Source organism: Sarcophilus harrisii, chromosome 1, assembly GCF_902635505.1.
Source record: "Sarcophilus harrisii chromosome 1, mSarHar1.11, whole genome shotgun sequence".
In the NCBI taxonomy this organism is placed as follows: domain Eukaryota; kingdom Metazoa; phylum Chordata; class Mammalia; order Dasyuromorphia; family Dasyuridae; genus Sarcophilus; species Sarcophilus harrisii.
Window position 1 is genome coordinate 683,114,461 of NC_045426.1, and position 25,734 is coordinate 683,140,194.

At 43.3% G+C, this 25,734-nt stretch overlaps 1 protein-coding gene across 1 annotated transcript in view; it reads right to left on the minus strand.

Annotated features, from left to right (window-relative positions):
* Positions 1–25,475, minus strand: part of TMEM132B (transmembrane protein 132B) — a 640,218-nt gene extending 614,743 nt beyond the window's left edge. The window contains exon 1 of the mRNA XM_031948416.1: positions 24,786–25,475. Coding sequence (XP_031804276.1) covers positions 24,786–24,861 — 76 coding nt within the window. The 5' untranslated portion in view covers positions 24,862–25,475. The remainder of the gene's footprint in view (positions 1–24,785) is intronic.
* Positions 25,476–25,734: the final 259 nt, after the last annotated feature.

Below are 25,734 nucleotides of genomic sequence, written 5' to 3' on the forward strand. Positions count from 1 at the left end.
AAAGTAAAAGACATCAGGGGATTTAGCTAGAAATTAAAATGATAAAAAAAAAAAAAACAAAGCTACGAGTGCATAAAAGATGATTTATGTACTTGACATATACTGGGCACTATTTTAATAAATTCTGGCTTACTGATTGATCACAATCACAATAAGTAAATCCTATAGAGCTGCTTGAAATATATACAGGTTAAGTCATTCACCCGGATGATATAACTTGTAAGGGACAGAATTTCCATGAATAAGATGGTGATAATCCCTCTAGGGCAATGGAAAGAGCACGGGTCTGGGAGTCAGGAAGACCCGAGTTCAAATTCAGCCTCAGACGCTTACTAGCTATGTGACCCTTTATCCTGTTTGCCTCAGTTTCTTCATCTGTAAAGATGAGTTAGAGAAGGAAATGGAAAACCACACCAGTATTTTTGCCAGGATAAAAAAACAAAGGGTATCATAAAGAGCAGACATGACTAAAATGACTGAGCAACAAATAATCCTTCTGTATTCTACCCTAGTCAGAGCACACCAGAAGTATTTCTCTGAATTCTGAGTACCATAATTTAAGAATTTACACTTATTTTGTGCAAAACATTGAAGATACTAACAGAAAAATGACACATTAAGGAAAGTTTTGGCTCCGAGTCAGATGGAAACATCCAATGGTCCTTAGAGTTCAATGACAAGGCAGATGGTAATTCCTTTTTTTTAATGTAATTTCCACTGACAAAATGACTTCAATTTCTAATAACAAAATCACCTCACAACTCCAAGGACTTCGGTGACAAGAACTTTCCTTTCTGGGTCTTCAACAATTGTGGTTGTAACACCTGTATAAATAGTTGCCAGACTGTATCTCAAAAGAAGATGTTTCCCAAAGCAAGATATGTAGATGTGAATATAATTTTTTAAGATTTTTTTAAGATTATACACATATGTTATATCTATATGTGCATATATATCTATGTATACTATATGTATGTTGCATATACATATATTTTATATTTATATTTATATATTATATATTTATATATATAGTTGAGGCAATTGGGGTTAAATGACTTGCCCAGGGTCACAAAGCTAGGAAGTGTTAAAGAAGGTCACATAGCTAGGAAGTATTAAATGTCTGAGACCAGATTTAAACTCAAGTCCTCCTGACTTCAGGGCTGGTGCTCTATCCACTGTACCACCTAACTGCCCCAATATACAATTTTTAAAGGAGGTTCGAGGGTTAGGGTTCTGTCCATCACCAGAGTCTAAGTTTGAATTACAAGCAGAGCTAGAGCTCAATCTGAGGTAGGGGCCAGTCGGGCTGGGATTTGAGCCAGGTCAGAACTCAATCTGACATCTGACATAGGCTAGTCTCTCTGGATAGGAATTCAATCTGTGGCCAACTTGGGAGCAAACAAAAGTCAATAAAATTATAGTTTAAAAAAATCTATTATGGATACAAGTAACCATTTGGCCCTTCCATCTGTTATTCTTCACTCCGGGTAAATGACCAGCCTGCTTCTTTTTCTGATTATACGCATCCACAATGTTGTCTCTCACACCCGTTCATATTGATGGTAACTTGCCATAACCCAGTGATACCCACCATGCTTCTTTCCATTGGCTTCCACTATCATTTGGAAAGTCTTTGAGATGGTGGGTTTCATGATTCCCAGTCGCTCAATCTCAATGGAAAATGGAGATGTTCCAAAATGAGCTCCAGTGGCCAGGATCAGCTTGGGGTCATATTAGCACTCTTAATAAAAACAGAGCAGACTCACCCAGATGCCCAGACTGGGCCAAGCTGCCTACTGGTATTAACACATTTTAGTGTCTCTCTACTCTAGTGTACTATTTGAGTTGGTAGAAAAATTCTAAACACAAATAATACACAAGGATTCAAAGAATAAATGATTTTGTTAAAGTGGAAAAATCTCATGTTGAAAACACATCTGGGGCAGCGAGGTGGTGCAGTGGATAGAGTACCAGCCCTGAAGTCAGGATGAGCTGAGTTCAAATCTGGTCTCAGACATTTAATACTTCCTAGCTATTGTAACCTTGGGCAAGTCACTTAACCCCAATTGCCTCAGTCAAAAAAAAAAAAGAAAAAGAAAAACACACATCCACCCAAATACGGATCACAGTCAAGTGACCTTCATGCCTCTTCTCACCCAAGACATCCCATGTCACATTTCTATGTCTTTGCATAACCTGTGACCTCTGCCCAAAATTCACTTCCTCCTCTCCTTTGCCTCTTGGAACCTTCAAGGCTCAGCTCAGATACCAGCTCCTACATAAGGTATTTCTAGATCTCCACAGCAACTGCAAGTGTTTCCCAAAAATTACCTTTTGTTTGTTATATATACTGTGTAAGTGTGCTATCTACTTCCATAAAATTCAAGCTCCTTGAGGACGGGGACTATTTCATTTTTATCTTTGTATACCCAGCACTGAATACATAGTAGCACTTAATAAATGCTTATTGATTGACTGATGGATCATAATCTGTTTGCGACAATAAGTAAATCCTATGGAGTTGCTTAAAATACAAAAAGGTTAAGTGGACTTGGCCAGCATCATACAAATACTAATGGATAAGGCAGAACTTTCAAGATACAATATGGTGATCATCCCTCTGTATTCTGCCCTTGCCGAATCCCACCTGAAGTATTTTGTTGGGTACGGAGAACCCTAGTTTCGGAAGCCCATTGGTGAAAGAGAGATCACCCAGAAGAGAGCAGCCAGGAGGATGAGGAGCCTTGACCCTAAGATTTGAGGAAGACAGAAGAGAAGTCTCAAGTATCTGAAGGATTGTCATGTGTTAGAAAACTTACCCTTGACTAGAACGCACTTCCCCAGGACACAACCTCACCAACCTATGCTCTCTATCTCTTGTTTGTCCATAGATATTTGAATGTCATCTTCCCTATTAGAACGTGAGCTCCTTGAAAGCAGGGATTGTTTTTTGCCTTTCTTTGTATCCCAGCAATTGGCATAGTGCCTGACACATAGTAAGTGTTTAACACGTATTTATTGTCTTGACTTCTGTTTCTGCTTAAGGGCAGAATCAGTAGGAATGGACAGAAGTTGTAGTTGTAGGCCAGTCAGAGCTGCCAAGAAAAAAAATGTCTTGGGAAGTCATGGGCTCCTCTCCCTGCAGGCGACTCCAATCATAACCTGGACAACCACTTGTTGGGTGTAGCACGGTGGGGGGCCCTTTCATGTATAGGCTGCCCTACATTGACATGAAGGTCCCTTCCAGCTCTGAAATTATGGAAAACCACGTCTTCCTGACTCCCAACCCAATACTCTACTCACTACTCCATGCTAACTCTAAATAGAAATAGTAAATACTTAAATATTATGAATCTGTGATTTCATGAAATAGATTCCTTTCAGTGATGCATTTGACAACCCAAACATGGCTCAGCATCCTGTCCCTGTCCCCCACTGGAGATTCAACCAATGAATTGAGGAACCAATAGTTGCTTTCTCCTGCCATCAATAGAATCCCAGGGAAGCACAAAACTATCCACCAATTATCTCTCGCCCTCACCACTTAACCAGTGTAGCTTCTTTTTTTTTGGTCCTACATTTCCCTGAACATAAATAATAATAGATTACAATTTACCAAAAAAACTTTCTTTGGCCCACATCTCCATTGAACACAATCTCAAGTTCCAAGAGGCCCTGAAAGTGTTAATCCAGGTTAACTCACCAGAACAACAGGGTTTTGAATGACTGCCTGACTCCTGAGGCCCATATCATCCTCCATAATAAAATACACCAAATCAAATTGGACTTTATTGATTTTTTATGTAACTATTTTGGAGTCGAGGCCTAAAGAGACAGTATTGATCAGTTAAGGAGTCAAATGTCAGGGAACGGAGCTCTGGAAAACAGGTTTTTGCCAGGCAATTTGGTGAAGAGCAGAGTCTGAAATTAAAACCCGAAGAAAAACGGGAACCATTTTCTCCCCTCTACTCTTTCAACACTCAACATTCATGTCACGTGAAGTGACAGGAGAGTGAGATCAGAGCTAATAAAGAAAGAAAAACTCCCATCTCCTATAAATCTGAGCTGCTCTGGAGCACATTACCCACAAAACACCTCCCTAGTCTGGGGACGTTACAGTCAAATACCAGAGGAATCCACCATAAAAACTTAGTTCGTTCATTTGTTGTTGTCCTTTGTGCTCGAAGAGGACCAAAATGACATCACCATGTTAGAGTTGATGTTCACTATATCCTGCTGAAGCTGATCAGACTGATATAAATTCAGAAGGCTTTACCAGAGGTCAGGCATAATTACTCCATATGTACATTGGGCTAAAGATGTCATAGAGAGTCAGGATGAGTCCTGATCTTCAGTCTCAGCTTTACCATGAAGCTATCCCACTGGTTCTATAACCATGAGCAAGTTACTTAAATACTCTCTGCCTCAGTTTTCCCATCTGCAAAGTGAAGAGAAGAATGTACTTCCCTCAAAACAATCCTATGAATATTAATTGCGGTGCGATACAATAGAAATCAGACCATGAGTCACAAGGCTTCCTCTTATGTGATCCTGAATAAGTAACTTCCTCCTCTGAGCTTTGGCTTTTTCACATTTAAAATAAAATGGTCCGTATGATTCCTTCTAAAGGAAGCAAGAAATTTACATGAACTGATGCGAAGGGAAATGGCGGACCCAATTTGATGACAACATCAACAACAAAAAGTAAAAATTTGTGTTGTGAAATTATAATGGCCAAGTTTCAAGCCCCAAAGCTGAGGTTTGAAATAACAAAAGGTACCTGCCTCACCCCCTTGTTAAAGTGGAAGATGATGGCTATGGTACATGATGTTGGACTTGTTTTTCAATCCATTGATGAGATTTCCTCTTTTGTATTTCTCATCATAAGGATATTTCAAAGGGGAAGGATATATTGGGAAATGTAGATAATGGTAGAACAACAAGATATTGATAAAAATGTGTTTTAAAATTTTTTTCTTCATTCTATAAAAGCAATGACCATAACAGAAAGATCACAGAAAAGAGAACCGGGGTTCAAATAGTGCATCTCCAACCTGTGGGATCTGGTAATTTTCTGGGTCTATTTCTTCCTCTGAAAATGGAAGGGAATTTGACCAGATGATATCTGAGGGTCACTCCAGGTCCAGATAATAAATATCTTATGCTTCTAAAGGAGATAAACATGTACCAAAAAGCCTGGAAAGGTCTGACTCTAAATATATATAATAAGGCATGATTGCCGCAATAAACAAAGCTCATAAGAAAAGTATTTCAAACCATTATCTAAAAAGCGGCGAAGCATTCAGAAAGCAAAGACCGTGGGCCTGGAGGAGGCACAGGGAGGAGAGAGGCAGTGCCAGACACTTTATAGATATGATCTCATTTACTCCTCACAAGAGCCATGTAAGCTAGAGGAAACAGAGGCAGATGACTTGCCCAGGATCACACAAGTAAGTGGCTGAGGCTGGATTTAACTTCCAAACTCTAAGCCCAGAGTTCTATCCACTGTACCATCTGCTAGCTCATTTTATCCTTTTTATCCTTTCCTGAGGGTTGGAGAGGGCCCCAATTGGTCTAGCTGGGTCTAGGGATGGTGGAGGGAGGGGTTAATACTCCATATTTCATCCAGCTGTTTCCTTATATATCTCCCACAAGATAAAGTCCCACATTGAAAGTAAATACTAGAGCATTTCTTGTCCGTCTATCTATCAACAAGCATTTATTAAACACCTACTATGTGCCAAGAAATGGGTAGAAAAATGCAAAGAATGAATAGTTCCTACTCTCAAGAAGTGGGAACACCTGAAATACTAGAATATCAGTCTTCCTAATGCACAGATCTAACCACACTACTCTCTTAATTTAAAGATTTAATGGTTACTTATTGCCTCTAGGGTAAAATACAGACTTCAAATTGCAAAATCTCAGCCTTGGAAGGAACCTGCCAGCAACCGTGTAATCTAACACACAGCCCCAAAATGAGTCCATTCCTCAGCGGGTCCAGCAAATGCTCCTCTCGCTTCTACTTGAAGATCTCAACAAAGGAGAGTTCCCCATCTCTCAAGGGGGACCATTCCATTGGTGCTGGCTCCAACTGTTAGAAAACATTTCTCTGAATACAGATCAAAGCATACTATTTTCACTTTTTTTTTATTTTTTTCTTTCTTGTAGTTTGTCCCTTTTGTTCTGATTCTTCTTTCACAGCATGAATAATGTGGAAATATGCTTAATATGATTATACATGTATAACCTATATCAGATTGCTTGCTGTCTTGGAGAGAGAAGAGGTGAGGAATAAAATTTGGAAATTAAAATCTTATAAAAGTGAATGCTGAAAACTATCTTTACACATAATTGGAAAAAATCAAATACTATTAAGTGAAGGGGAAAAAAAACAGAAAAAAGAAAGAAAATATTTCTTTACTTGAAGTATAAATCTATCTGTTTTTGTTTATAGTTCCATAACCACTGGGATCAAATAGAACAAGCTTAACCCTTCTGCCCAACAAGAGCCCTTCAAACCTTTGAAAGTATTATTGTTTCCTCTCTAAAACTTTTCCTTTCCAGGACAAAGATTCCCTAGGTCCTTCAACCAATGCACAAGAATGAGACGTTTCACGATGCTATTTGCCTCCTCTGGATTTATTTCTAGCTCAGCATCCTTTCTACAATACAGAATTGAACACATTATGACTTCAATGGGGCAGGATGCAGCAGAACAATCACAGAATGACTTGAAAGGAACCTCCATGAGTTGTACACTGATGCACCCATTCTGGAGAGCAATTTGGAGCTTTGCCCAAAGGGCTATCAAACTGCACATACCCTTTGATCCAGCAGTGTCTCTACTAGGCTTATAACCCAAAGAAATCACAAGAAAGAGAAAAGAACCCACATGCGCAAAAGTGTTTGTGGCAGCCCTTTTTATAGTGGCAAGAAACTGGAAGTTGAGTGGATGCCCATCAACTGAGGAGTGGCTGAATAAGTTATAATATATGAATACTATGGGATATTATTGTTCTATAAGTAATGATCAGCAGGATGGTTTCAGAGAGGCCTGGAGAGACTTGCATGAACTGATGCTAAATGAAGTGAATTGAACTAAGAGAACATTGTACATGGCATCAGCAAGATGATAAGATCATCAATTCTGATAGACCCGACTCTTTTCAACAATGAAGTGATTCAGGTCAATTCCAAAAGACTTATGATGGAGAGAGCCATCTGCACCCAGAGAGAGGACTGTGGGGACTGATTATGGATCACAACAAATTATTTTCACCTTTTTTGTTGTTTGTTTGCATTTGGTTTTCTTTCTCATTTTTTTCCTTTTTGATTTGATTTTTTTGTGCAACATGGTAATTGTAGAAATATGAGAAATATGTATAGAAAATTGTCCATATTTAATATATATTGGATTACTTGCCATGTAGGGAAGAGAGGGCAAGATAGGAGGGAGAAAAAATTTGAAACACAAGGTTTTGTTCCCATGCATATATTTTGAAAATAAAAAGCTATTATTAAAAAAGAAAGACAGACAGGAAGGAAGGAAGGAAGGAAGGAAGGAAGGAAGGAAGGAAGGAAGGAAGGAAGGAAGGAAGGAAGGAAGGAAGGAAGGAAGGAAGAAATAACTTCTATGGTTACCTAGTTCAACCTATACCCAAAAGAAATTCCCCCTAGAACCTATGAAATCAGTGACTGTCCAATGCCTGGATGAAAACCTCCAAGGAAGGGAGACCCATAACTTCTCCTGAAGCAATGCATTCTACTTTGGGACAACTCTTAAGTCAGGAATCATTCCTGGAACCCATACCTTTCAAAGCTACTCATGGTTGAATTAGCTTTTTTGATTCCATATCTTTTTAGGGCTCTCTAACCACACAACTAGGTGATGCACTTGGTTTAGAATCAAAAAAGACTCAGCTTTATGAGTTCAATTGTAGCCTCAGATCCTCTCTTAGCCATGTGACCTTGGGCAAGGCACTTAGCATCTATATAAAATGAGCAGGAGAAGGAAATGGCAAAACACTCAGTATCTCTGCCAAGAAAACCCTAAATGAGGTGTTAAAGTGTTGGACACAAGTGTAAGGATTCAACCACAAAAACCACACCTCCTCCATTTTGTACTGGTGACACCAATTTTTGAAACCCTTATCAAACTTTTTAGAAAATCCTTTATATCCTAGCCCCAGTCCAACTTTCCAGATTTAGTTCCCATCACTAACCTTCACAGCTATGGTGAGTCAGCTTGTTCCACTCGGTATTCCCAGTATGTGGGATTCCAACTCCTATGTCCAAACCTTTTCACAGGCTTTGTTCCATATTTGGAATCTTCTCCCCTTTCTCGTCTCTGCCTCTTAGAATATTCTTAGTGCTCTTCAAGGCCCAGCTTAAGTACCACTTTCTGCAGGAAGCATTTATTGATTTCCATGCCCCTCCCTTCAATAGCTCTTAACAATCTTTTCAACAGAAATCATATTATATTTACTTATCTGTTGACCTATTGTATTCCCCCAGTAGAGTGGGGCAGAGACAGTTTTTTCGTTTTGTCTTTATAAGTCCAGTAGCTAACAAAGTCCCCTAAACATAGTGGCAGGGATGTCCTGGAATCAACTGCAGCCAATTATTACGTTTTCATTTATACCTCAGAAATTGGCAAATGTTAAAAATATGGGCCTGCTTTATTGCTATTGTCTAGACTTAAGAAAGAGATGGAGAAAATATTGATAATGCTGATAAAATGGAGTGTTCTGATTTTTGGAGAACCTGTCATTAAACATTTATCAGCATATCCCTACATGGCAGGTATTTAATAAATGTTGGCAGAGTTTAATGCAATTAGTACCCAAAGGTCTTAGCACCATCTTGGACTTCTGCCAAGTCATATGTGGGAAGCAACACAAGAGGAGGAAGAGGAGGAGGGGGGAGGAGCAGGGAGGGAAGAGGAGACGAGGGAAGAAGAGGAGGAGGAGGAGCAAGAGAAGAAAGAGGAGGAGGAGCAAGAAGAGAGGAGAAGAAAAAGAAGGAAGAGAAGTAAAAAGGGAAGAGGAAGATGAGCAAGAGAAGGAAGAGAAAGAAGCAAAGGATGAGCAGGAGGAAGAGAAAGAAGAGGAGGAGAACGAGCAAGAAGAGAAGAAGAAAGAGAAGGAAAAGGAGGACGAAAAGGAGAAGGAAGAAGAGGGGAGAAGATAGGAAAGGGAGGAAGAGGGAGAGGAAAAATAGAAGAAAGGGAGGAGAGGGAGGAGAAAAGGGGGAAGAGGAGAAGGAAGGGGAAGAGAAGGAGGAGGAGAAATGGGAGGAGGAAAAAGAGGAGAAGCAAAGGAAGAGGTAGGGGAGGAGGGGAAGTTAAAGGCCCAGATAACCCAATTGTACTGCTCACAGAAGATGTAGGGAATGCTGAACTCAGGGCGAGCCCTGGCAGAAACATGCAGGAGACATCACCATCTTCCAGCTGACTCAGAGCTCGGATGAAGAATCCGTTACAACCTCTTGTCATTTGACTCCACTCTGACAATGGGTATTTCATCTTTTAATTCAAGGTCCAGTTGCTTTGGTTATGGACCACAAACTTTCTTGTCATTCTGAACCTGTTTTCTTTGGGTGCTGAACCCAAAGAAAAACCCAAAATTTATTTCTAAATTTGTGGTCTTAAAAAATGGGGGATCTAAAGGAGGCAGTTGACCATAGTCTAATGGAAAGAACATAGGGCTGAAGATGGAATCCTGTATTCAAATCTTGATTTTACCACTATATATTTTATGACCTTGGACCTGAGTGACCTTCAGGCTCCTCTTTGATGAGATGAAGATGGCCACTCCATGGCCTCTGAGGCCCTTTCCAGCCTAGACTGATGATGTTAAGGGCAGTCCCTTCCAGCTCTCCAGCTCTGATCCTAGGATTCTATGACTTCAATCAATGGACAACATTTATTAAGCGCCTGCTCTATGTGGGGCACCATACTGATCACAAGAAATATAAAGAGAGGCAGGAGAATATCCCCGTCTTCAAACAGTCTACAACTAAATAAGGAAACATGCAAACAAATATATACAAAGCAAGCTATAGGATAAAAAGAAAACAGAGGAAGGCTCTGGAATTAAGAGAGTTTGGGGAAGGCTTCCTACAGAACATGGGATTTTAGTTGTGATGTAAAAGCCAGGAAGATCATAGTTGGAGCAGAGGATGGAAAGCATTCCAGAAGTGGGGGACAGGAAGAGAAAATGTTCAGAGCCAAGAGATGGAGAGTCTTGTTTGTGGAACAGCCAGAGTCATCAGGCAGAAGAGAATGTGTTGGGAAATAAGGGATAAGGAAACTAGAAAGGGAGGAGGGCCTATTTTGAAGAGCTTTGAATGCCAGACAACAGATGGAGGTAACAGGGAGTCACAGGGGTTTATTGAGTAAGGGGGGGGGGGGGGGGAGGTTTCCACATTTGGACCTGAACTTTAGGAAGATCATTTTGACAACTGAAGGAGGAGAGACTGGAGCAAACAGACCCATCATTAATTATTGCAAGGATATAGGAATGAGATGATTAGGGTCTGGGAGGGAGGGGAAAGGTTGATGTTTCAGAGGACAAAGGAGGACAAAAGGAATGCTAGAAAGGTAAAATCGGCAGCCCTTAGCATTAGCTGGGATTAGGAGGTTGTGAGATTAGGACTGGGAAGATGGTGACGTTCCTAGTACTAGGGAACTAATAGGAAAGATAGGGGTGGGGAGGGTTACCCAAAGCCAGAAAAAAATGGTTGAAGGGAAGGGCCATGATCCCGTTTAAGCTAACCCGATGGGGACTTGGGAGGGGGGGTATCATGGTCCCGTTTAAGCTAGCACAATCGGGACTGTGGGAGGGGCTGCTCCAACCCTTCTCCCCTACCCGGCTCTCAACCCCCCCAGCAAATAACATCTCAGGTACAGCAGATCTTGGGGAATGAAACGAGACGGAACAGGAAAAATCCCCCCCCCTCCATTTTGCTCTTCTCCGACCCAGCCTTCGCCACAGCAGCAGCGGCAGCCGCCGCCAGAGGCAGCCCAAAAGCCGGCCAAGGTGGCAGATGAGGGAACAACAAGGCTCCCTGTGCCAGAAAGCAGCATTCCCGAACTTGGCAGCTGGGGCCCAGGGCTGCCAAACACCGCCCCCTCCCCCCCAAGGCTCGGAAACTCGGCCACCCCGGGGGCCCGGAGGAGAGCTGGAGTGACAGACGGATGATGTCTCAGTCTGCGCCTCCTCGGCCGCCGCGCGGCTGCCTCTCCCGGGGCCACGTGCAACCGCTGCTTACAAATACCAGAAAGAAAAGGATATCGGGAAGAAAAGAAAGAGGAAGAAGGGAACGGTCCCAGTTTTGTTCCTCCGGCCAACCCGGAGACGACAGCCCACCCCATCCTCACTTTCCAGGATGAGGATGATGATGGTGATGATGATGATGATGATGATGATGATGATGATGATGATGATATTAATAGTACCTTCAGTATACTTAATATTAAATAAATTTAATATTTTAAATTACATTATATCTCTTTCTACATTCCAGGGACCATGCTAATTGCTTTACAATTATCATTTCAGTAGGTCCCCAAACAACTCGGCAAGGGTTATTATTCTCCCCGTTTTATTTGCCTGAGATCATACCGCAAGCAAATGTCAAAGGTCAGATTTGAACTCTGATCTTGTTTTTTGTTTTGCCTTTTTTTATTAAATAGCTTTTTATTGACAGAGCCCATGCCAGGGTAATTTTTTACAACATTATCCCTTGCACTCATTTCTGTTCTGATTTTTCCCCTCCCTCCCTCCATCCCCTCCCCCAGATGGCAAGCAGTCCTATACATGTTAAAGAGGTTACAGTAGATCTTGGATACAATATATGTGTGCAGAACCGAACAGTTTTCTTGTTGCTCAGGGAGAATTGGATTTAGAAGGTATAAATAACCCGGGAAGAAGAACAAAAATGCAAGCAGTTTACATTCATTTCCTAGTATTCTTTCCTTGTAGCTGCTTCTGTCCATCCTTGATCAATTGAAACCGAGTTAGATCTTGTCTTTGTTGAAGTAATCTACTTCCATCAGAATACATCCTCATACAGTATCGTTGTTGACGTATATAATGATTTCCTGGTTCTGCTCATTTCACTCAGCATCAGTTCATGTAAGTCTTGTCAATCCTCTCTGTATTCGTCCTGCTGGTCATTTCTTACAGAACAATAATATTCCATAACATTCATATACCACAATTTACTTAACCATTCTCCAATTGATGGGCATCCATTCATTTTCCAGCTTCTGGACACTACTAACAGGGCTGCCACAAACATTTTGGCACATACAGGTCCCTTCCCTTTTTTAGTATCTCTTTGGGGTATAACCCCAGTAGAGACACTGCTGGATCAAAGGGTATGCACAGTTTGATAACTTTTTGGGCATATGAACTCTGATCTTCTTGACTACAAGCTCAGCATTCTAATGACTGGATGCATGAAAATATAAGCATTAATTCTATTTTGAAGATGGGGGCAGAGAAGTAATAAAGGAGAGAATGCAAAAAAGGACCCTTTTTTTCCCAAAACAAATACCACAAAGAAATACAGGGGTCAAAACAAATGCAGCAATTTTATAGCGCTAAATTACATTTATATACATATGTGTGTATAGTTATATATATAATATGTGTCATACATATTATATATGGTAATCTATGTGTATAAATGTAATCCTATCTATTCATAAATTACATTTATCTACATATGTGTATAGTGTTATATAACATATACTTATAGATATTATATAATCACAATATTATGTGATATGTGTATATATTTGGAATAGATAATATATTATGTATTAATATATATCCACAAATTATATTTTATATATATAGTTATGTATAACATATATTATACATATTATATATAGTATAATCACATATTGTTATATATGTATATATGTAAAATATATTGTATATATTGTGTAATCCTAAATTATATAATCATATATATTCATAAATTATATTATATATGTGTGCATAGTTATATAATATATATTGTATAATCATATACATATAACTATGTGATACATAGTATATATAATGTAATCATATACATTCACAAATTATATTATATACATATGTGTATCTAGTTATAAAATAAAGATTATATATACTCTATATATTATAAAAATCATATATTATATAATGTATGTATATATGTAATACATATTATATTTATATATATATATATTATGCAAACATATTCACAAATTTCATTTATATATATTTGTATGTAGGTTACATATATAGTATATATTATACATACTGTATAATCACATATATTTTCTGATACATATTTGTGCATAATATATAGTTAGATAAATGTACACAGATGTATATAGAGTTATATACATATGTGTAATATATATTTAATAAATTTGTGGTTGAGTCATGGCTAACTCTGTGACCCCATTTGGGATTTTCTTGGCAAAGATACTGGAGTGATTTCCCATTTCGTTCTCCAGTTCATATGACAAATGAGGAAACTGAGGCAAACAGAGTGAAGTGATCTGCCCAGGGTCACCCAGCTAGTAAGTGTCTGAGCCTGGGATTTGAACTCGGGAAGATGAGTCTTCCTGGCTCCAGGCTTGGCATTCAAACTACTGCGCCACCTGGCGGTCATTTTTTAACATATTACATGTACTCAATTTTATGTTAAGATACATATATATGAAACAATACCTCACAGACACCCACTGTCTTACCGGCTCTTGTTACTCTGTTGAAATATTCATGGATTTAATGATTACGTTCATAATTTTAAAAAATCTTTTTGTAAAGAAAGAGAAAGCATGGACTAACTACTGGGGATAAAGCCTCTGACCTTAAGGAGCTTAACATTCAAATGGAGGAGATGATATATTGAATAGGGGTGTCCAGAGAAGGCAGTTTTTGTCTAGGAATGGAAGATGAGTTCCATTAGAACTTTTCCATTAGAAATGGCGGCATGGATTGCATTACTGTGGCCAAGCAAGGGGAAGAGAGTAGATTGAAGGCGAGATCCCTGGATCCCTAATGGATAACTGCACAGGATGTAAAGTGTCCTGCACAGGATGTGAAGCGTCCTCCATAGGATGGCCAAGGTGAGCCGGCACTCACCCATTTGCCAGTTAGGGCAGCTCAGCCACCTGGTTCCAAAACTGAATAGATTACCTGGATTCTATTCCCAGGAGCTCTCAAAACACGAAGGCTTTGGGTCTGAGTTCAGAAGCAAAAGACTAGAGTTCAAATGCTGATTCTGCCAGCTACTGTTCACATGCCCTTGGCTTCTCTTGAGCCTCCTCTTCCTTCCTTCCCTCTACCATGCAACGGGGGAAAGAGCTCATCTCCAAAGTTCCTTCTGGCTCTGCGGCTGTCCTATTCAGAATTCTCTCTTTGCTTTTACGTTCCCCACATCCCACCTTGTATCAAAATGCTATAAAACACATACACACATACACACATAGAGCAAAACCACAGACAAATGAGGAAATAAATCTTCCGGTGCTTTAAAGTACTTTCCTGAAATACAACTCGAGGAGGTAAGTTTTGCAAGTGTTGCTGCTGCCATTATTAGTAAGAATTATTGTTATTATTATTTGTTGTTACTATTATTGGTATTAATAGTCTTGAAGAAATTAACTGTCTTCCCCAGCATCACCCAGCTGGCTAGTCTCAAAAAAAAATTCAAACCAAGGTATATACACAGTCACACACATTCACATGCATATGGATATATACACATATGTACACACTCGGGCACACTCACATTCACACACACACACATTCTCATGTATATTGACATACATACATACATACATGCTTACATATACATTCTCACACTTACATACATACACTTACCCACACATACATATATACCCACACTTACATATACATTCTCACACACATTTACACATATACATACATATATACACATATACTTAACACATATACATACACATTCTCTCACACACATATACATACACATATATTTTCACTCTCTCTCTCTCTCTCTCTCTCTCACACACACACACACACACACACACACACAAAGTCCAACATTCTTTTCACTACTCTATCACCTCTCTAATGGTTTTCTCTCTCCTTATAGGGAAGTGGATGGTGCAATGTTAGCAAGATCTGAGTTCAAATCCAGCCTCACACCTCTACTGGTTGTAGGATCTTGGCAAGTGATTTAACCTCTCTTTGCCTCAGTTTCCTATCAAATGCGGCAAATAATTGCCCTCACCTTGCCGTACTGTTGTGAGGATCAAGTGATATTATATTTGTGAAGCACTTAGCACAGTCTCTGACATATAGAAGGTGCTATATATATAATCTGGGTGACATTATTATCCCCCTTTTACAGATCACAGAAAGTGAGATAGAGAGGGATTAAATGAGTAGCTTGGAATTGCACAGCTAGTAAGCATCCGATTTTGGATTTGAACTCGGACTTTCTACGTTCTTACCATTTCCTGTGTATCATTCCACCCACTATACCACCTAGCTGTCTTAATAATGATGATCATTACTTAAAATAGTTCTTTAAGGTTCATAAAACCCAGTCCACACATTATTACATCATTTTATCCCTGCAACAACCCTAGGAGGTAGGTGCCAATATCATTTTCATTTTACAGAGAAGGAAACTGAGGCAGGGTAAACTATTTGCCCAGAGTTACATGGCTAGGAAATGTCTGAGGAAGTATTTGATTCCACATTCACCACCACCCAGAAGACCTTGCTTTTCTCTAGCCTTTCTAAACTGCCTAACAAAAATCCCTTTCTCTCCTATTGCAAGAGTCTGGGAGTCCTGATTTGAAAACACTTGAGTTAGTCCACAGAAGTGAATGGAACTTCCTTGCCTACTCCAATCAGATAAAAGGCCCAACTCCTTTAGCAAAGAATATGTGGTAGTGACAAGGATTGGAAACTGGGTGGTTGCCCATCAGTTGGGGAATGGCTGGTATATGAAGGTAATGGAATACCCAGCAATCTCTGTAAGAAACAACCAGCAGGATGATTTCAGAAAGGTTTGGAGAGACTTAACATGAACTAATGCTAAGTGGTGTAGAACCAAGAGAACAATGTACACACAGCAACAACAAGATTTTGCTATGATCAATTCTAATGGACAGGGCTCTTTTCAACTTGAGATGATTCAAGCAAGTTCCAATGGTCTTGTGACGAAGAGAGCCATCTGTACCCAGAGAGAAGACTGTGGGAACTGAATGTGGATCACTACATAGTATTTTCACCTTTGTCGTTGGGGTTCACTTGCTTTTTTTCTTTCTTCCTTTTTCCCTTTTGGATCTGATTTTTCTTGTGCAGCATGGTAATTGTGGAAATATGTATAGAAGAATTGCACATGTTTTAACATGTATTGGATTACTTGCCATTTAGGGGAGGGAGCTGGGGAAAAAATTTGGAACACAAGGTATTACAAGGATGAATGTTGAAAATTATGCATATGTTTTGAAAATAAAGAGACTATGTGGCAGGAGCAATGAATTTGGAAGGATAGGACCCAAGTTCAAATCTTACTAAGGCCCCCTCCAGTTCAAAACCTACAATCCTGTGGTTTGCAGAAGTACATTTAACATATACAAAAATGAGTCCGTGGTTCCCATTGGTCCAGGGAGAAGTTCTAAAAATCAAGGCACTCACTCTGCAGGCCATTCAGGGTCTCAGACTCTGAGCCAGTTAACTCCCAAACTTAGACCATCCTGGTAACAAGGGTCACAGCCTAGATCCCTGGGGAAGGCAGCTCCATAATTACCTTCTCTACCATGACAGAGGAGTTTCAAAGCACACTAGCCCAGATAGCAGAAGACATCTTCAACCTCCTTATTGCTGATGGCCTCATCCCCCAGGCTGGAAATCTCCCCATCTTCCACTCTGACAGCCAGCCTCACCCCCTTCCTCCATGTCCAATCTGTTCCCATACCCTGCTGTTTCTGTTTGACCCCTAAACCTCTCTCCCACCTGCCCCCTCCTCAACACACACACACACACACACACACACACACACACACACCAGCTGCAACCCACCTACATGATGGCACAGAAGAAGCAAAGAATTTAGAATCTCAGGATCCAAGTTCAAATCTCAGGTCCACCACTTTCAACCCATGTGACCTTAAACTAGGCACGTGACTTAAACTAGATCAGGGATTCTTAACCCTAATCCTCCAACTCTAATCCTAAACGCACCGCTTACTCCAACTCTGACTCTATCATGAATCCCTTGAGCAGTCAGTTTGATGCAGTCTATGGCACCTTCTCAGAATCATATTTTTAAATGAATCAAAGAAACTACATACAAAAAAAGGATTGCAAAGAAAAACCACTTGAAATATAAATTAACTTACTAAAAACAAGTTCCCAAGTGCCATATTAAGAATTCCTAGGCTAGACGGTCCCTACTGGCTTAAGAATTCCCTTGCAGACCTGTATGTGCACAAATGTTTGTGGCAGCCCTTTTTGTAGTGGCTAGAAACGGGAAACTGAATGGATGTCCATCAGTTGGAGAATGGCTGAATAAATTGTGGTATATGAAAATTATGGAATATTACTGTTCTGTAAGAAATGACCAACAGGATGATTTCAGAAAGGCCTGGAGAGACTTACACGAACTGATGCTGAGTGAAATGAGCAGGACCAGGAGATCATTATATACTTCAACAACAATACTATATGATGACCAGTTCTGATGGACCAGGCCATCCTCAGCAACGAGATCAACCAAATCATTTCTAATGGAGCAGTAATGAACTGAACTAGCTATGCCCAGAGAAAGAACTCTGGGAGATGACTAAAAACCATTACATTGAATTCCCAATCCCTATATTTATGCACACCTGCATTTTTGATTTCCTTCACAAGCTAATTGTACAATAATTCAGAGTCTGATTCTTTTTGTACAGCAAAATAATGTTTTGGTCATGTATACTTATTGTGTATCTAATTTATATTTTAATGTATTTAACATCTACTGGTCATCCTGCCATCTGGGGGAGGGGGTGGGGGGTAAGAGATGAAAAATTGGAACAAGAGGTTTGGCAATTGTTAACGCTGTAAAGTTATCCATGCATATAATCTATAAATAAAAGGCTATTAAAAAAAAAAAAAGAATTCCCTTGCAGCTCCAAGTCTATGAACTGAAGGAAGGAGTCTTAGACAGCTTCCTGAACCTCAGAGAGGTCAAGTTTCCATACAGGTCACACAGCTAGGATTTGGACCCAGTGCTAATTAGGTCTCTTCCCCAACAAGATAGTGATGCTTTGATTCCTAGTCCAGATTTTTCTCTCTCACCTGGCCTATTGTAATAAATCCCTAACTGGTCTCCCCAGCTCCAGCAATACAATCACCACTACTGATTAAGCACCTACAAGGTACAAGGAGCTAGAGCTACAAAAACCCAAAAGAAATATTAGTTCCTGCCCTCAAAAGGATAACACTGTCCTGGGAAGATTACAACTGTGTATTTGTAAGTAAATATCCCTCCAAAGTAAGGGGGGAGGAGCTGGGTTTTGCTGTTGTTATTTGTTTGTTTGTTAATATAGAGTTTGTTTTTAATGATTAGTCCCACAAGACTCTTTGTGACCCCATGTGGGGTATTCTTGGCAAAGATAATGGAGTGATTTCTCATTTCTTTCTCCAGCTCATTTTACAGATGCTGAAACTGAGGCAAAACAAGGTTAAATGACTTGCCTAGGGTCACAAAGCTAGGAAGTATCTGAGATTGGATTTGAACTCATGAAAATGAGTCTTCCTGACTTCAAGCCCAGTGTGTTATCCACTGCACTACCTAGGTGCCCTTCATGACATATAGTAAGTGCTTAATAACTGTTTTTTAATTCATTCATTGTAAGCTAAAGGTAGAGATTTCAGTGTTTTTCACTCCTGTATTCCCAGTGCCCGGCTTTATCTTCTATGTTAAGGATGAGGAGGAAGAGGGAAAGGAAATCCAGGCCATTCATACAATTCATCAGGGTAGGGAATTTCCAGCATAAAAATTTCCTCCATCATTGCAGACTGACAGCTTCTCTATACAGTATAATCTTACAGTATCCTATGCTCACACAATCAGTATTTGTCAGAGCTAGAGTTTAAAATATAGAAATAAATAAGCAGTTGGGAAGAAGGGAGAAAAAACTGTCATCTGATAGAAGGATTCAACCTGTTCTTTTTGGCTGCAGAGAACAAAATGAGGGGAAATGGGTGGGGGTCATTGAGAGGCAGATGTGGGCTTGATGTCAGAAGCCCAGGCTCACAGATCTAGTCCTGGCATGGACCTCAGGACCCATCTGGTCTAACCCCTTTATCTTACAGGTGAGGAAATTGAGCTTAGGAAAAATAAGTGATCAAGGTCACACTAAATGCCAGAGATGGGATTTGAACCCAATTCCTTTGACGCTGGAGCCAGGCCTTGTCCAACAGAAAATATTCCTACCCAGAGATAAGATGGTCTGCCTTAGGAGACAATAGGATCCCCTTCAGCCTCTCCCTCGCCCAAGTCTTCTAACAATCCCCAGCTTCCTTCACAAAATATCTCCAACCCAACCTCTGCCAGTCCCCACCTTATCCTTCCAAGTGCCTTTTGAAATGACTTAATATATCATTTATACTGACTAATCTGTACATATATTGCCATTCAAATATAAGCCTTTCCTGGCTTCCAGCCACTAGTAGTAGTAGTAATTTTTGTTGTTATTGTTGCTTCTGACTCTTCATGACCCCATTTGGGATTTTCTTGGCAGAGATACTGGAGTGTTTTGCCATTTCCTTCTCCAACTCATTTTACAGATGAGGAAACTGAGGCAAACTGATATAAGTGACTTAGCCAGAGTCACATAATTACTAAGTATCTGAAACCAGACTTGAACTCATGAATCTTTTAGATTCCAGGCCTGGAACTCTAGCCACCTAGTTTCTCAGCTCCTACCAAAAAAGTAATACTTTGTTTATTTTGTATCAATACATGTTGACTTTCCTGATAGAATGTAAGTTCTTTGCAGGAGGGAAACTTTTACTTATGTCTTTGTATCTCTAGCCATACTATAGCGGGTGAATAAATTCTTGTCGAATGATTGATCTTTAGCGCAGGGACTATTTTGCTGTTATTATTTTTAATCTCCCAGAGTTTTGAATATAATAAACATTTAATATTTGCTGAACTGAATTGAAACCAAAGAGAGGATTTACCACCATACAGTGGATAATGCACAGGTACTACTGTCTGAAAAGCGTGGGTTCAAATCCTACCTTTGGGTTTGATGTTAATGTTCTCTGTACTTTTCTAAAGGCCCACCCAGCTCTAAACCTCCCCCACCCCATTCCTCCAAACCCTAGTTGATTAGTCAATAACAACAGACATGTATTAAATGCTTGCTGTGTGCACAGCATTGTACTTGGTTCGGGGGGGTGTTTAAATGAGATACAGACCTTATCTTCAGTGAGCAGACAGTCTAGTGATGAATATACCATTTATCAAAGCATGGGACAGTAGAAACAGCACTGGCTCTGGGGTCAGAGGTAACTGTCGTTGTTCAATCTTTTCAGTCCTGACTCTTTGTGACCCCATTAGGGGTTTTCTTGAAAAGGACACTTGGAATGGTTTGAGATTTCCTTTTCCAGCTCATTTGACAGATAAGGAAACTGAGGCAAACAGGGTTCCTGACTTATCCGGGATCACACAGCTATAAGTGTCTAAAACTAGATTTGATGTTTTCTTGGCAAAGGTATCAGAAGGATTTGCTATTTCCTTCTCCAGATCATTTTGCTGATGAGGAAACCGAGGCAAACCTGGGGAATGATTTGCCCTGTGATTCAATTTCCTCACCTGTTAAAACAATCATTTTAACTGATCCCCACCCGCTCTAGAGCTCTGATCCTCTGGTTCTTATTAAAGTGTCCATTGAATTAGATCGCCATCGGCGTCCTTCCCAGCCCAGAGATTCTGTGATTCGACATGGGAGGTCCTCACTGGCACAGGGACCACCTTCCTGGCCACCCTGCCAAGGGGGAGTGGTTTTCCTTCCCCAGGAATCATGGCATCCTGCACCTCCACTGTTGCCCTCAGCATCTCAGCACATAAAGAGCTTGGCTCACTGGGATCCCCGAGCTCAGTGTTGGGAAGGGAAGTGATTTACCCTGAGAACCTCCCTATCCCGACACTAAATCACTAGGGAGTCTATGGGGCTCCAGCATTTGCATGCTCCCCAATTCTCGTCCCTCCCATTTCTAATCAGCGCCATCCATCCGGGCTGCCTGCTTAGCTCTCAAATGAAAAAGAGACCAAGGACTCCATTCTTCTCCACTCTCACCCACCCCCTGGAAAATGAAAAGGTGGGGAAAACCACATCTCCTCAAAAGAGCCATATCAGGCTAGCCCGAGGGAAGTCTTCTTCCTCCCTCCCTCTCAGTGCCTCTTTCCCTGAGCCCCAGGATAGTAGGACACACAGCCCCTCTGTCAATAGGGCGCCACCCACTCTGGATTTAATAGAGACTCGGCATAATAGGCCACAGAAGGGGGCCCAGGCTGGGTCCATTCTCACCAGCAAGGACCTGGGGGGGGGGGAACGCATCCCCCAGATTGGTAGATACAAAAGTGGCTGGTACAATTCAAGTTGCAGACCCCAACCAGCTTTGCACTGGCTGTTGAGGCAAAAAAAAAAAAAAAAGTAAAGCTCCATCTGCCTGAGACACTCCCAGGGCTGAAGGCACACCCACCCTGCTCTTGCCATGGCAGCTACCCACGCAGGAGAGATTACAAAGCGCAGACATCGGGTGCAATGTGCTGGGATGGGGAGGCATTCCCCTGCCACAGGCCTCATTCAGCTCAGCAAACGCCACCCCGAGACACCGCGATGCAGTTTCCAGGATGCCCGGAGAGCCACTGAGCTAAACAAGCTAACTTGGAACTGAAAAGGAAAGCTTTGCCCAGAAGCCCCTCGCGTGTTACTGCCGTGGCCCCCCGGAGCTCGTGGGGAATCAAATGGCAGCCCTGTTTGGTTTCCCCATCTCTAGCGACAGAGTGACTGGAAGAGCATCTCCTCGGCTGAGCTAAATATAGGAGGTACCAAAATGTGTGCTGATCAGGTCCCTGGTAGGGATTGGTGCAAGGCGAGCAGGCTTTGCCAAGGCAGAGAAGAGCACTAAGGTTGGCTGTCTGGGGCTCTACCACAGAAGCCAGTCAGGATGCTGAGAAGCTCAGCTGGGGCGGGGGAGGGGGGGAAGCAGGGAGGGAAGGGGGAGGAAAGTGGCCGGATTTACAAGCACCAGATTTCAGCTAAGGTTCTTCCCCATCCCACTCCCCAGAAGAGCCCATCACTAAAACTTTAGCCAAGCACCACCAACAACACTCTCTTCTTCCCTTGGGGGAGGAGGGGAGGGAGAACTCCCCTATTCTCTCAGGAAGCTCTTAGAACTAAGATTTCCTCTCTTCCACTCATAAGTCTCAAGAACATCTGAATCCCGATGGAAAAAACTAAAGACAGAGGAAATTAGGATGCTTGACTCAGAGCCACTGTACTGTAACTGTACTGTTTCAGGGACAGGTCCTTCCCTCCAGATAAAAAGAAAGCAGCTGTCTTACCACCAGCATCCACCTCCTCTGCACACTATGGGCAGGTAGGAATGGGGGTGAGGGGAGGAGTGATGAAAAAAAGATTTACCCCAAGTCAAATATTGCTTATTAGCAAAGCAGATGGGAGAATCCTTCCTGTTAAGCTGGGCTGCCTCAGTGAGCTAGTCTGAGCTATAGATGAATTCTGATAAACATCTGTGAGAGAAGATTTTCTCCTAGTTGGAAAAGGGAAAAAATCTCCATCACTTAAGGGCAGCACGGGAGGAAAAATGATTTACTTTTTCCATGCAGATACATCACGTCACATCGAAATAAGGATTTTGATTCCAGCCTCTGAAACCATAACACTAAATTCAGCAGAAAAGTTAGGTACAGATTTTTTTTTCTGTTTGCTTTCTACACGCTGGGGGGATTTCCCCCCTCATCTATAAACAGGGTGAGGATTTCTAAGAGACCAACTCTCCAGTCCCTTCTCCCAGGGGATAACAAAGGTGTCCCTGGAGAAAGGGAAAGAATAGGGTTCTGAAAATTAACAGATTCCCCCTCCCAAAAGAAGCCTCGTCAAGTCATTTGTCCCTGAGGTTTTCCTTCTTATGAAAGTGGGAGGGAAAGGGAAAGGAAAAGAATGGGGGGAGGGAGAATATGGCATTTTGGAATAAGCTTTCTCCAAATTCATCCTGATAAATAACTCCCCAAAGGGGGGTACACTCTAAAGAGAAAGGGAAAATAATCAACCCCCAACAAGGAAACTGGGGGGGGGGGAAGTCTAATCTGTCTTCACCCAGAGCTGGCAACTGCTTAGATTGGTTCCTGGCCCCCAGCAAAGCCAGCTCTCTAAGTGACTAAGGGAATTTTCCCATTAGAACTATTATCGTCATTAAAAGCAAAGAGAGAATCAGCTTTGCCTTCTATCTTCCCTGTGGGCTGCAGTCTCTTTCTGGGGACGGGGTTTGCATTTACAGACTCAAACCCCCTCTGTTCTAGCCAGGAGAAATGTAGGTCAGAATCTACCTGCCGAATATAAATGGTGATGGGGGACAAAGGGGGCACGTTGGAGAATTATGATGAAACGGGGAAGGACAGCATTTAGAGACTCTTGCACACAGTTCAATTGGAAGCCCCTCTGAGCTGGGGGGATGTGGAGATCCAAGCAGGCAAATAGGTGGCAAGAAGGTGAGCTGTGGGCCAGGAGCAGCATGGATGCCCTTTGCCTCAGGCCCCAATCCCTGGCTTCTCCCTTCTCACCCCCAGCCCAAATCTCTAGGGAAAGTCCTCAAGGGGAGTGAGTCCAGTGGCAGGAGCGACACAGAGAGATAAGGAGAGACGCTGCTGCCACCCACTGCTCGCAACATCTATCCATCTCTGCATCCATCCATCCATCCCAGCACTGGGCTCCTCCTGTTGCCTTCTGGGCCGATCGCTTTCTCTCAGGGAACCTATGACCTGCTTGGCCAGAAACCCTCGTGGCGGGGGCAGAGGGGGAGGGAAGAGGGAAAGGGAAGTCCAAAGTGGGAGGGAGGCGGGAGAAACCAGGAAAAAGGGGGGGGGGGGGGGGGGGGGGGGGGGGAGAGAGAGAGAGGAGAGAGAGAGAGAGAGAGAGAGAGAGAGTGAGTGTGTGTGTGTGTGTGTCCTTTCCTCATACCCTACCCCCATCCCCTTTACGCACTAATGGCTTTAGAGGAGATGGGGGCAAACCGCGGGGGTGGGGGCAGCTTGGGCTGTGAGGATGCTGCCCGAAGTTCATCCCCAGCCTCTGCACTCCAGGCACACGGCGACGGGAGCTGTCCTGCCATACTCCCCCTCCACCGCACTAAGTAAAGAAGGTTCGCAGCTGCTGGGGTGAAGGGCCGAATTTGCTTTCTCCCCAAAATGAGAGAGCCCGGTTCCCCTAGGATAAGTACGGACATTCATCCGGGGAGAGAGAGGAGAACGCAGCGAGAGCTAAATGGGGACGTCTCCTAGGGCCGGAGCCGGGGTGGGGGGTGAGTAGGGGGAGACACGGGGGGCTCCAGCTTCTCCACGGGATGGAACTTTGTGCGCCACGCGGGGCGCGGGGCAGACACTCCCCGCACACACATACACGCGCGCGCGCTTATACACACATACCCACACGCCACACAGCCAACTCCGTCACCCCCTCTCCAGCCCACAAGCGCCCAGCCAAGGGCCACCTTTACCTGGGCACCAGAGCGCGGCGAGCGCCAGCAGGAGCCGGAGCAGGTTCGGGAGAGCTGGCAGGGTCGGGGGCGGCATGGTCCTCGGAGCGCGGGGCTGCTCGGGGGGGCGGCCGGGGTGGCAGGTCAGTGGCCGGCTGGACCCCCGGCCGACACGGGAACGATTAGGGCACCGGTAGCCTCGGAGCGGAGGATGTTCATCTCATCTAGCATCACTGGGGCTGCGAGGTGGGGGGAGCTGCACGGGCTGAGGAGGAGGCAGGGGGCGCGGGCGCCCCCGCTGCGCGCCCCTCGCCGGTGCCCGCGGCGGCTAGCCCTGGCAGGGTGACCGTCCCCAGGCGGTTAGCGAGCCCCAGCGGGCATGGCTGCGCGCTCTCTCGGCGGCGGCGGCTCCTCCCCAGACGCAGCAGCGAGGGGGGCGAGGGTGGCAAGGGTGGCGAGGGTGGCGAGGGTGGCGAGGGTGGCGGCGGCGGCGGCAGCTCCGGCTCGGGCTCCGGCTCCGACTCGGAGCTCAGCGCTCAGCGCCCAGCGCCCCCGACTCCTCCCCGGCACTTCGGAGTTGGTGCGGGGCGGCCAGAGCCCAAGTGGAGCCCGCCCGCCGGCGTCTCTGCGCCCGTCCCACGCCGTCCCATCCCGGCCCGATTGCGCCGAGCTCCGCACAGCCACAACCACAGCCACCGCCGCCGCCGCCGTTCTGGCGGCCAGAGCAGCCAGCCAGCCACCCCGAGCGGCCGGGGGAGGGGGGAAGGGAGGGAAAAGAAGAGCGGGGAGGAGGGAGGGAGAGAGAGGGGGAGAGAGGAGGGGCCGCGGCGAAGAGAGGAGGGGCCGGACCGAGCCCAGCCCAGCCTTGCCCCGCTCCGCGGGGGGGCGGAGCTCCGGGAGCCATCCCAAGGGCCTCCCCGGCGTCCCTCTCTCACTTCCCAGCTTGCCCCCCGGACCGAGCCGGAGCAGA